This window comes from Molothrus ater, chromosome 14, assembly GCF_012460135.2.
Source record: "Molothrus ater isolate BHLD 08-10-18 breed brown headed cowbird chromosome 14, BPBGC_Mater_1.1, whole genome shotgun sequence".
Taxonomy (NCBI): Eukaryota; Metazoa; Chordata; class Aves; order Passeriformes; family Icteridae; genus Molothrus; species Molothrus ater.
In genome coordinates this window covers 4276509-4288500 of record NC_050491.2, presented here as the reverse complement: position 1 = coordinate 4288500, position 11992 = coordinate 4276509, and the positions used below count along the sequence as shown (strand labels likewise).

Below are 11992 nucleotides of genomic sequence, written 5' to 3'. Positions count from 1 at the left end.
CACTCCTCTGCCCCAGCACTTCTTCAGGAGAGGAGCAGAGGCTGGGTACGTGGTAAAATCTGCCCCATGAATGCCACTGACCTTTTGGGAGGAGCCAAAGGAGCAAGAAAATCACCTGTTCAAAACTGGAAGTTTTATTTATTTTTTTGTAAAAAAAGAGTAAATAAAAATGGACCTTTTTTTTTTCGTGCTCAGGTTGTAACACCCACCAGCTGCTGTCCCCTCTGCCTGCATCTCCAGCACTGGAGGGGAGGATAGACCATTAAGACTAAAGCAGTGCACGAGGTTAAACCAACAGTTAACAGAATCTCTGCAGGGATGAAACTCAGAACAAAACAGCCTGAGGTTTTTCCTCATTAAAAAGAACTCAATTCTGGCTCAGCACTGCCCCCTGTGACTGAGGAGACACCTTCTGCCCCCAGCAAGTAATTCCAGAAAGGTCAGCAATAGATTTTATCTGAAACCGTTCAAGCCCACACCCAATGCCCCTTGGCAGAGCTGCCTCTGACCAAGCTTTTCCTCAGGAGGACTCCAGTCCCAGCAGCATGAAGAACATGGTGGTCACCTCCTGCCCTCCAGCCTTCAGAGCACACTGGGCATCAGAACCAGGCAAGGCAACCAAAAGCTTTGCAGTCCAACAAAGGGACCAAGAAGAGCAAAGAGCCAGCAAAAGGGACACACTGCCCAGGTCACTGAGGCTGCTGGGCCTGGCCATCAGCACACCATGAACAAGCATGTCCTCGTGCTATAAGCAAAAAGGAGGAATTAAATTCTCTAATCATTTCATGATAAAGGTCAAAAAAGGAGTGAAAAAACAATCTGAGTGGACTATTTGCTCTCATTTAACTGAAGGTGAAGCCAAGCATGTGGCCAGATTAAAACAAAACATAGTCCTTCAGAAATAACTGATCTGACTGTCCCCATGGAAACCCATTCACATGGGCTATGACAAAGCCACTCCTCCAGGAAGCAACACATTCTTTAACTGTCAGGTAACAGCCTCAGCCTTGGGAGAAAAGGAAGAAAGAGGCAGTACATGAGGGGGGAGAGAGATTATTCCAATTATTCCACCCTCACTAAGGTGAAAACAGAGACCAAGGAAGAGCCAGAAGCTCCAGTTTCCCTGAAGATACCACTTCTGTTGGCATCATGGTGCTCAGCTTTAGAGACCAATCCAGCGAGGGACAGTTGAGGCACCCTGCTCCTCTGGCAACCCTTAAAACAGGATGAAGAGGGGCACCTGAGCAGGGCAAACACCCACTCACTCATATAAACAGCAGCAAAGAACTTGAACCTGCTGGCTCCTCTGCCACACAGCCAGTCCTCTTCTCAAGGCCTAAAACTCCTCCTCCTTACACTGATGAGGTTGCCTGCTTTGGACACACCCAGCTGCTTAGTCCGAGCTCTCTTCTACCTCCTTGTGTTTCTTCTTCTTCTTCTTCTTGCTGCTGCTCTCACTGGTCTGTGGAGAGGTTGGGAAGGTCAGGAAGCCATCAAAAAGGAATCCCCCACTGCTTATTTCAGGAAGAACAGCAAAGCAGTGCAGTCCCCGTGACACACCCCAGCACCATCCTCCCACAGGGACCCACAGCACAGAGGTGGCCTGGCAGGAACCCACCAACTGTCCTGGGCACCTGCCCCATCTCCAACCACCAGTTCAGTTTAAAATGCACTCTAAACCATTCTCCTCTGCTTTGGAAAGCCTGGCACTCTGTGGTGACACACTGCAGGCTGCTGATGCATTAATCCTGGAGGTGATCAGGGACACACAGCAATCTCTACCATGTTGGGACCATTCCAGTACCCAATCACATACCCTCTCAATTTGTTCTCCCCCACTCTCAGCTGCCTCTTGGGCTTTCTTCTCTTTCTTCCTCTTTTTCTTTTCCTTTTTGCTCAGCTCCTCTGGTGGTGGGGTGGCAGGGGATGGAGGGGTCACAGCTTCCTCGTTTTCACTCTCCGAGTCTCTCTTTCTCTGTTGGGGGAACACATTGTAAGACACCAACACCTTCCAACAGAGCTCAGGTGAGGGGATAACTGACTGCCTGATTCAATACAGCTTCATTTAACAACAGGGTGACTTGCAGACTCTCCAGCATACACTGTCTAGCATTTGCTTCTGCCAGAACTGTCCCCTGTATTTTTCAGTGTTTCCTATATCTCAAATATTAGTTTAAAACACTGCTGCACCTTTTCAAGGGCACGCAAAAGCCCTGAGTTAGGGAATTTTAGGTGCAACTCTTGCATGGACATTTCTGCAGCTCTTTGTAGTCTCCAAAAAGGTTCTCTGGCACAACAAATCTCTGTTGTGGCTCCATAAAATATATTTTCTTGTGCTGTGTTGAAGAACATGCCCAGGGCCAGTAGCTTGGTGTTTGAGCTGCAAATCATGCCCTGGGTGGTGGGAAATTGCTGCAGTCCCAGGCAGGGAACTGTGAATAGGCACTGACCTTGTGCCTAACAAAGGGCATGGAAAACCCTGCACTAAAAACCATCATTGGACCAAAATGCAGGTGCAAGGTGTGTGCAGATAATGGGAATAACAGGGGCATGAAAAAAGAGCCAGAGAGCACTGGCAATACTCACTTTTGCAGCCCTGTCCACCTCTGAAACAGCTTGGTGATCAGCAGCTGCTTCTTTCCTGGAAGTATCCCTGGAAGAAAAGATCCCAGTGTTGCACAGGACAGTCATTGCCTCATGCTGCTCTGGACTGTACAAATCCCTGTCCCCTCACAAGGGCTCTGTAACCACCCCAGGAGCTGGGGGGAAGTTGGTGTAGGGGAGACCTGCAGCCTGCACCAGGGCAAGCTGGGCTGGGCAACAACACAGCCTCCCCCTTTAATTTAGCAGACTGACTCCCTCTAAAACCACAGCAGGCTAAAAAGGGATAACTGTCTGCTCAGGGCCTTTCCTTCCAACACTGCCCAAGAGCAACACACTCCAAGAAATGCAACTGCATCCCCACAGACCAAGCTTAACACAATTCATGCACAAATAGCAGCATCCAGCCCAGCCCTTGGTCCCCTCTGAACAACCCTGTGGGAGCCACACATCAATACCCACCTGTAATCCACATATTCCATCTTCCAGGACTCTGGTGTGCTCTCATTGGGCTTTCCATGCTTGTCCAGCAGACCCTTCTGGATCATCATCTTCTTCTGACTGGCCTGAAAGCAAAGGGCAACAAGTCAAACTGCAGCTCCAGGTAGGGAAAATTCTCCCTCAAGCTAAAAGGAGGGAATCCAGCTACAAGCCAACAACTACAGCATTACCTTTTTACCATTGTTCCAAGGACCTTCAAACAAATGAGACTAAACATCCCCTGCACAGAATCCTAAATCTCAGACAAGAGGCATCTTTATCAGTAAATAATGGCTAATTTGATAGGGGAGTCACAGCAACAGTAACACAACTGCACATCATGGGGTCTGGATCTTTGACTGGGTTTTTCCAGCCTAATGATCTGCAGCATTTGAGCTGGACCACTTGTCTGTGAGGTTTTGCAGAGGACTCCAAAATGCTTGAACTGTCCTGTATTACCCCACCTTTGCCATGAGACAAATACATCAGCAGCCCCAAAGCTTTCACCTGAACCACAGGAATGGGATGAGCAACTTGACACAGAGCTCTGAGTCCAACCTGCATCAGGCCAGCCTGGCTGCAGTTGAGCTCCTACCACATGCCTGAGGTGGGAGAGGAAGCCAGCACTGGATGTTCCCACTGCTCCTCTCCTTCAGGCACAGTTTAATGTCTCACAGACAGTGTGCATTTAAGCAGTGTTGCACCAGAAAGAAGATCCTGCCCAGCCCCTCCAGAGCCATCAGCAATGGGTGATGGATGAAGGTCATCTTTGCACTGAGTGCTAATGCCATCCACTTCACATCATTTGGCTCTTCCCCAGAGGAGGGCTGGTGCTGTACAGATCTGAGGAGCCCATGCCTGAACACCAGCAGTGGCCCCCAGGCTCTTTTGGAGGGGAAAGCCTCACTCCCACCAGCACTGGGCTGCCACAGCCCTGGCACTGGGAACTGCCACCATCACAGCTCCAGGAGACCACAGCAGAATTACAGCAAGGCCCTGCAGAAGACACAGGCACAGCTGTGCCCAAGGGTCCCAGAGCCCCACACCCCAATGGCACCAAGTGCCCTGGGACTGAGCCCAGGCCCACACTCACCTTGGGGCCCAGCCCCCATTTCCGGGGGTAGGTGTCTCTCTCCATGATCACTCTCTTGATCTTTGCCACCACGCCGTGGTCACAGGTAGAAATGACTGCTGTGGTCATCAGGGCAATGGCTACAGAAGCAAGCATGGTGGTCAGTAACTCCCAAAGAGCAGAACTGTGGCAGCCTGTTCTGCCTCTGTTAGCACAAAGATGACCAACACCCCCACCAGTGTCACCCCAAGGACTCACTGGCTGTCACACAGCTTCTCTGAAGACCCTGGTTATGACTGGGCACCCTTTCAAGTCAAGCTGGCAGCTGCTGGAGTCCCTGTGCACTGATCTACCAGGAGGTGTGATGTGTGTGATGTGCCTGGTGGCAGCATGTGATCAGACAGCATCCCTCGTCCCAGTGAGGCTGGAGCCCCCCAAAGAGGGGCTCCAACCCTGCCAGCACTGCTCCCCTCCTGCAGGCAGCCACCACACAGCACAGCAGCCCCCAGCAGGACACTGGGACACTGCAGGATGTCTGGAGGCTGCACAGCACCCAGAGCCTAGAACAGGAGCTGGGGTGCTGCAGGAGGGCAGCTCCACTGCACTCAGAGAATGGATAAACTGTGTCATCACCTCACACACAGCACACCTGAGCATCACACAGCTGCTCAACCCCTCACACCTGGCCCTCACCAGGACTGATGCAGCCACTGCTTCTTAACATCCTGCCCAAAGCCAGCTGCCTTGGGCCCACATTTTCCATTAGGAAGCACTAATTAAACCTTCTGCACACAGGAACTAATTTGTGGTGCCCTTACTGTCACACAGTCTGTTATTTCTGCAGTTTGCTGGACACAAGGAGAAGGAGGCATTCCATACCTAGGCAGATGGCTTCTCCTTTTGTGGTGATGACAACAATCTCCTGATTAAGCTCAATCCCATCCTCATACCTCAGAACACCAGGCAGCATGATCTTGGCTCCATAGCAAATGGCATTAACCTGAAAATGGAAGGAATGGGAGGGAAAGGCTTAGAAGCTATTATGAGAATCAAAGAACAAAATGTCTCTAATTTTTAGCTTCCCACTGCCATTACCATCCCAGCAATATCACCCTAAGTAACTAGGGATTTTGTCCACTAGATAAAACTTGGGAGCTTTGGAAGGAGAAAGGAAAGCACCCAAGCAACACAGCAAACAACAGGTGAGGCAGATCTCCCAAAACCATCAGCATCCTCCTCCTCAAGTGAGGAGAGGAGATCCTGTATTTAATTCATGGCTCCTGCATCTTAGTGCTGCTCTGGCAGGAACCCCATGAGGATCTACACAAGACACAACATGGCTGTGTGTTCTATCAGCTGCACAAGTCAGGGGGACACCTTGCAGTGTCTGTCTGTCCCCTGGCACTGCCTCAGGAACTCACTGCACTGTCTTTCATGACAAGCCTCTTGTGTGAAGTCAGCAGTTTCTCCAGGGGCAGGATGACCCTTCTCAGGTAGCTGTCGTCCTTGTTGTTGTCATACTGCCACTGGGCATCCAGCACGTCGTGCATGGTCACCATGTTGTCCTGCAAAGGCAAAACCCTTCTAAACTCCCACCAGCCACCAGTGAAACATGCACAAGAGAACAGCTAAGTCCAACAGCAAATAGGGAGTGAAACCAGACACCCATCACAAGCATGAAAACACAATTTAAGAGAGGAAAGAATACTTTCCATCAGCAGCTTGAGATCAGCCTGGCTTGAGCTGCCAGACTTGGACCTTCCTAATCTCAGGCAGCATTTGGATCTATGGTCTAAGGTCTGCCCGCATGAAACTCTTAAATATGACCTAACTTAAATTCCTGGGGCTCCTAGACAAAGGTTAGTGAGCAGAAGTCTAAATTAACCAGCTCTTTAATCTGTGACATGGAGTAAATTCTGAGTAAACTGTGAGCACCCAACACCTGGAATTCATAAATGACCCAGTGATTATAGCTGTGCTAAGAGCACAGATGGGTGGGCAAGCACTTGCACTCTGATACTGCTGCTTTGCAAAAAAATAAATTAGCTCTGGAGTTTGGACCAGCAGCAGAATCTGTCTATGACCAGAGTGAAAAGACTGTACAAGTGTCCAAGATCTCACAGGACTGCACCTCCCAGGCTCATTCCAATGAACCCCATTCCCTGAGCTGTTCACACTCCTGAACTCATGGACACCGGGGTCTGTAGGCTGAGAAACACAGGTGACATAAAACAAACCTTCAGCCACCACAGTGCACTTCCCAGTCACTCACTGTCCCAAAGTTTAATTACCAGAACAGGAGCAACATCCTGAACTGAACTCAACACTTTGGTTACAGACCATCCACAGCAAGAGCTCTCACTGTCTGGGGGCTATTCCCAAACCTCCTCCTAACACTGCAGAGCTCTGAGTCCCCAGGAGCTGCTGCAATTGTGGCAATGTCAAAGGGGCTGGCTACATTTGAGGTGCCACTGTACCGTCTCTCCCAGGATGCCCGAGCGGACTCTGCGCAGCTCCTGCATCTGGCCCCCCACGCCCAGCAGCAGCCCCAGGTGCACACAGAGGGTTCTGATGTATGTGCCTGCTTCACAGCTCACCCAGAAGATACCTGAAAGGCAGGACAGGATAGAGAGACTTAGATGTTGTAGTGCGTTTTCTTTATTTGGCATATTCACTGTTTAATTTGTAGTTTTGCAATCCCTCTGTATTGTCCTCCCCCTGTCTTTAGAGTGGCACAAGCCCCCCACCCCCATTTTGTATCTTATGTTTCTAAAATTAGACTTGCTCCCTCGTTGTTATTCAGTTAAGTGTTGGTTTTTCTGTTTGTTACCTGGCCACTCCCTGCCAAGTTTCAACTCCCCCCTCATCCCAGCTGTCAACCCCTCCTGTCCCTACTCTTTTCCCCAGAACCCTCCTTACTCCTCCTTCCATTAAATGTCAATCCCTCCCTGAACCTACCATTCCCTTTATAAACTTCCCCCTCAGTTTTGTATCCTTCAAAACCCCATTGGTTTACTTAAGCTGTTCTCCTCCCTTGAAACCCTCCATTGGTTTACACATTGTATTCCCTGCCATGTGTTCCTGTCTGCCCTCAGTTCAGGGTCCTGGCACCCTGGACTGGGGAGTTTTGCCATCCAATAAAGTACCCCAGTTCCACCCCAGGGCCCGTGCTGCTGCCTTTTTGTTCCTCCACTGGTAGCTGGGATTCTGCAGAGCTCAAAAGGGGGGTCTGTTGCAGCCCTGTTATCACCCAGCTGGGACCTAGTGCACCTGTGACATTTAAGCAGAAAATAAACCACATCCTTCAAGAGAAGCTGTATGCCAACCCTTCCCAGAGCCATCAGCATGGGGTGATAGATGAAGGTCATCTTTGCCCTGAGAGCTAATGCCATCTAATTGACATCATTTGGCTCTTCTGTGAAGGGTGCAGCAGTACAAAAAGAGGTGGGATTTGCTTCCCAGCACACCAAAGCAATGCATGAAGCAGTTAGTGCTGGACAATGGGAGAATTTAGATCTTAAGACACCTGCCAAAAGCAGCGCATTTCACAGAAAATTGTATCAGTTGGTTTAATAGGAAGAAGGCAGGAAAGCCCTGTTTTACCTAATCTTCTCTCAGGATCATACTCCACCAGCTTGCTCTCGTAGATGGTTCTGACTCTCAGCTGTCGTTTGACAGCAGCAATGAGGGGTGGCCGCTGGAACAGGGCACCTGTCAGGGTTTCTATGGCCTGAGGGAAGAGAAGCAAGAGTTAACACTTGTGCCCTAATGCAGGAGCATCTTGGAGTCTTCAGCAACTGTGTCCACTTCCAAGAATGAGAAACCACAAGGTTTATCCTTATTTGCTGATGCCATATTTAATACAGCAAATCCAAGCCAGTGATGTGGTCGAGATGCCAGTGAACACAGCCAGGATTTTTCCATTAGATGGCAGCATGTGATCAGACAGCATCTCTCGTCCCAGTGAGGCTGGAGCCCCCCAAAGAGGGGCTCCAACCCTGCCAGCACTGCTCCCCTCCTGCAGGCAGCCACCACACAGCACAGCAGCCCCCAGCAGGACACTGGGACACTGCAGGATGTCTGGAGGCTGCACAGCACCCAGAGCCTAGAACAGGAGCTGGGGTGCTGCAGGAGGGCAGCTCCACTGCACTCAGAGAATGGATAAACTGTGTCATCACCTCACACACAGCACACCTGAGCTCCATTCCTGGCCTCTCATCTCCCACCAGTGCCCAGCACTCTGCATGGCTAAGAGCACGTGAGACTTACCCTGGCCAGCTGAGCCTCACTTTCAATGGCATTGTGCAGCCGAACAATTCCCACATACTCTTTGCCTGAAAGAATGACAAGAGCAGTCAGGAACGGCCACTGGCATTTGATGTTGACCTCAAGGTCCACCCTGCTTAACAGCCACATGTCCCCAGAACCCTGAAATCCTACCACCTCATCTAGGAAATGGGCATGGTTTATTACAGAGTTGGTTTTTCTTCCAGGGAAGTAAATCTAAGCTGTACTTATTTCTTCTCTGGACTAGTAGAGGCTTAAGCCCTAAGTTCAACTGGTACATCAAACCATGTCAGAGGTGTTTTCACTGACTTGTAACAGCCCAAGCACCAGAGAATCATGAAAAAAATACCTGAGACAACATGGATGTGTGCTCAGTGGCTTGGAATAATCCTTAATGTCAAGGCACTGAAGACCAAGACTGGCCTTTTGAAGTTTGAGAACCCTCCATTTTGTCTCCTAAAGCACTTCACACATCCCCAGTCACTGCAAATGGTCCTGAGCATGGAACAAACCTGCACTCTGCTGAGACTTGACCAGCCGTGTGGCCCTCTCGATGCACACAATGAGGCAGCCTGTCACCTTGGGGTCCAGGGTGCCACTGTGCCCCGTCTTCTCCACTCGCAGGATGCGCCGGATCCACGCCACCACCTCGTGGGAGGATGGGTTGGAGGGCTTGTCCAGGTTAATAAAGCCAGACCTGGGGTGCAAAATGGCAGGGAATGGGAGATAAGCATCAGGGCAGACATGGCAACAGTGCAGGAACTTTGAGATACTGTCCTGGCTGCAAAGAAATGCATTTTTATACAGCCAGATAAGCAACGAGCTCTCAGTAAGCTCACACTGACCTGCTCCATGCACAACAGGTGATATTATCTACAGGCAAGGGATTCTCCCCTGCACTTATAAAAAACCCCCAAATTCTAAGAACTCCAAGCAGTTTCAAAGCCCAGCAGGCCAAGGGACTTTTCTGAAGACACCAGAGAATTCCTTAGGTGGTCTGCATGTTAATCCACAGACCTGCCACAACCCCAGAATAAAGAAAACTTTACAGGGAGAGATTGGATTTTTAAACATTTACTGATTCTGGCAAGGCACTGAGTGAAGAAGAAAGGTACAAAGGGAATCCAGACCGAATATATTTTGAAGGTATTAACTGTGCAAGAAAAATAAACCACTCTGGCCAGTATTGCACTCACCTAACATAGTCAGAAATTTCTCTCTTCAGGGGATTAGCACCGGAAGGAAGAGGTGTGTAGTGTGCTGTCCTCACATTTAACTTGTCAAAGTTCTACAAAATCCAAGCAAAGTTACAAGTCTTTTTAAGCTCCCTTGATTTCAGTGTTGCTGTGCTGCAGTACATCTCCCCACATACACCAGGTCTGATTTGTACATTTAAGTGACAGAGCCACATCCAAAATGAAAATGACCCAACAATGAAACCACGATATTATTTTACAAAAATAGAAAAAAATTAGAAATCCTGGACTGAAAGAGATGGGAAAGCAGCACAATATATGCATTGACAATGCAGGACAAACCGAACATTCCCCAGAAACTGAGCAGAAGCAACCTGGAAGCCTACACACACCACAGGCCATGATCAGACCCAAATTAAGAACTAAAGAAATATGACGGGATCTTTCCAAGGCACTGAAAACTCACTAAACTTAAACGACACCGCTAGAGAGACATTGTAACGCGATTTCTGGCGGCGGAGCACCACGTGCGCCGCTCCCCGCAGCGGGGTTACACCTGCAGGGGCACAGGACAAAAGCAGCGGGAACTCGGGCGGGCCACGAGGTCGAGCAAAGCCGCCCTACCTTCAGCAGCAAGGGCCACTGCGACGTGTCCAGCTGGGCCACGCGGGACTCGGGCTTGATCAGAAAGTCCTCGGTGTGCTGGATGTCCTGGGGGGGCGAAGTTAAGCGGCATCAGAGAGGGGGAAGCCGGCGGGCCGCGCTCCCGCCTCCCTCTCCACGTGGCCCGGGAGGCTCCGCTGGCTCCACGCGGGGCGGCCGCGCTCCCGCCGGGACGGAGCGGGGAGAGCCCGTCCCGGCCCTACCCACGGTACCCGGGACGCGTCCCCGCGGATGGGGCTGGGGGAGCCCCACGGATGGGGCTGGGGGAGCCCCCCGGCACCCCGAGCACGGCCCGATCCATCCCCCCATTCCTCCCCGCGCTCACCGCTACATCATCATCGGCGAGCGCCCGCTTCTCCTTCTTCCGCCGCTTCTTCACGCTGGAACCTGCGGGAGCGACACGCCGGGAGTGAGCGGCGGCAGGGCCGGGAGAGCAGAGGGACAAAGGGGCAAAGGCCCAGGGGGGCAAAGCCGCCCGCAGAGCCTCCCCCGAGCGGCGCCGCACCGGCCCCGAGCCCTCCCCGCGCCCCCGCCGGTCCCCACCGCTGCGCACCGTCCCCGTCCGCCATGGCCGCGCCGCGTGCTGGCCCCGCCGCTCGGATCGCGCCGCACCGACCGCCCCGGCCCGCCCCGTCCCGCCAGGCCCCGCGCTCCGCGTCACCGGCACCGCCCGCCCGCGCCGCGCCCCTTCCGCCGCCTTCGGACCGCCCCCGGGGCCATCCGCCCCCGGCACCACCGCGGGCACACAGCCACAGTTTCGCCGGCTGGAATTCAAAAAGGACGCGGACATAAAGAGTTTCGCCGCGTGGGTTTTTAGTTTTGCCTCTCGGCCTGGCGCATCCACGGCTAGCTTAGCCATAAAATAGCATCCAGTTCGAGTCTTTCTCAACTTCCATTTTATCTTGTCAAAAGAGGGTTGCGGTAGTTAAGGCTTCTTAAAATTAGCAGCGTCTCTGTTTGCGTTTCTGAGAGGAAAATAGCAAGTTCTTCGCTATTTAAGTGTGGAAGATGAAAAACACTTGAAAAACAAACACTGGAAAAGCCTTTGAAAAAACTGCTGTCTCTAGACCCAAATATTAAAATCAGATATAATACCACTGTTTAACAGAATTACCTCTAACCTCTGGCTTCTCTTCCAGGTGTACAAGTGGGATTGCCTTCTTTCCAAAAGCCTCAGCCTCTGCAGGGTCTTTGGAAGTGCTGGCTGAGAGTGTTTGTTTCACTCACCAGTAGCTGGGTACCCTGGAACTGCTCTTTATCCCCCCAACACACACACCTGGGGCACCTCCAGCCTCCAGGATAAAGCCTGCCCTGCCTGAGGCTGTGTATTTGTACTGATGGAATTTAGCAAAGCCTGTACCCAACAGCTGAATGCACCAAAGATAGCCCAAAGACCCAAAAGACAAGGTCTTTTCTCTAAAGATCAGCTGCCTTCACCTAAAGGTCCCAAGAAGCAGAGAGCAAGAGATCGAAGAGCCCGACAGCAGACGGATAACAGCCGAAAAGAACTGAACAATGGCCCACATTCCAAGAACTCGTGTATCTTCATCAACTCCACCATTAATTCCCTTCCCAAATTCCCTCAGACGAAGTGGATTTGCCACAGTGCAGGCTCAGTTCCCTGGGTTAACAACTGCCATAGTGACTGGAGTCAAGCCACCACCACCCCAGGAACCACATGCAGGTCAGTGAC

The 11992-nt window shown here is 51.3% G+C and overlaps 1 protein-coding gene and 5 non-coding genes across 7 annotated transcripts; all 6 read right to left on the bottom strand.

The window, feature by feature from the left end:
- Positions 1 to 113: 113 nt before the first annotated feature.
- Positions 114 to 11352, bottom strand: DKC1 (dyskerin pseudouridine synthase 1). 2 transcript variants are annotated; one of them, XM_054516344.1, is made up of 15 exons: positions 10843 to 11352; positions 10625 to 10686; positions 10261 to 10347; positions 9637 to 9728; positions 8953 to 9137; positions 8423 to 8487; positions 7757 to 7883; positions 6631 to 6761; positions 5575 to 5718; positions 5033 to 5153; positions 4175 to 4293; positions 3064 to 3167; positions 2587 to 2653; positions 1817 to 1975; positions 114 to 1462 (listed from the first exon to the last, which is right to left on the bottom strand). In XM_054516344.1, exons 1-15 carry the CDS (start codon positions 11156 to 11158, stop codon positions 1394 to 1396), a joined length of 1848 nt encoding a protein of 615 aa, XP_054372319.1. In that variant the 5' UTR covers positions 11159 to 11352; the 3' UTR covers positions 114 to 1393. The 2 variants fall into 2 exon arrangements, with proteins under 2 accessions (XP_054372319.1, XP_036257876.1); XM_036401983.2 differs by having other exon boundaries at positions 10853 to 10924.
- On the bottom strand, positions 3816 to 3891 carry LOC118698923 (small nucleolar RNA SNORD83). Its single transcript, XR_004981983.1, has one exon. It is a non-coding gene; the product is annotated as a small nucleolar RNA SNORD83 (small nucleolar RNA).
- On the bottom strand, positions 4546 to 4791 carry LOC118698925 (small nucleolar RNA SNORD17). The gene has a single exon (XR_004981985.1). It is a non-coding gene; the product is annotated as a small nucleolar RNA SNORD17 (small nucleolar RNA).
- Positions 6353 to 6487, bottom strand: LOC118698931 (small nucleolar RNA SNORA36 family). Its single transcript, XR_004981991.1, has one exon. It is a non-coding gene; the product is annotated as a small nucleolar RNA SNORA36 family (small nucleolar RNA).
- LOC118698928 (small nucleolar RNA SNORD83) lies at positions 7489 to 7564 on the bottom strand. Its single transcript, XR_004981988.1, has one exon. It is a non-coding gene; the product is annotated as a small nucleolar RNA SNORD83 (small nucleolar RNA).
- LOC118698926 (small nucleolar RNA SNORD17) lies at positions 8091 to 8336 on the bottom strand. The gene has a single exon (XR_004981986.1). It is a non-coding gene; the product is annotated as a small nucleolar RNA SNORD17 (small nucleolar RNA).
- Positions 11353 to 11992: the final 640 nt, after the last annotated feature.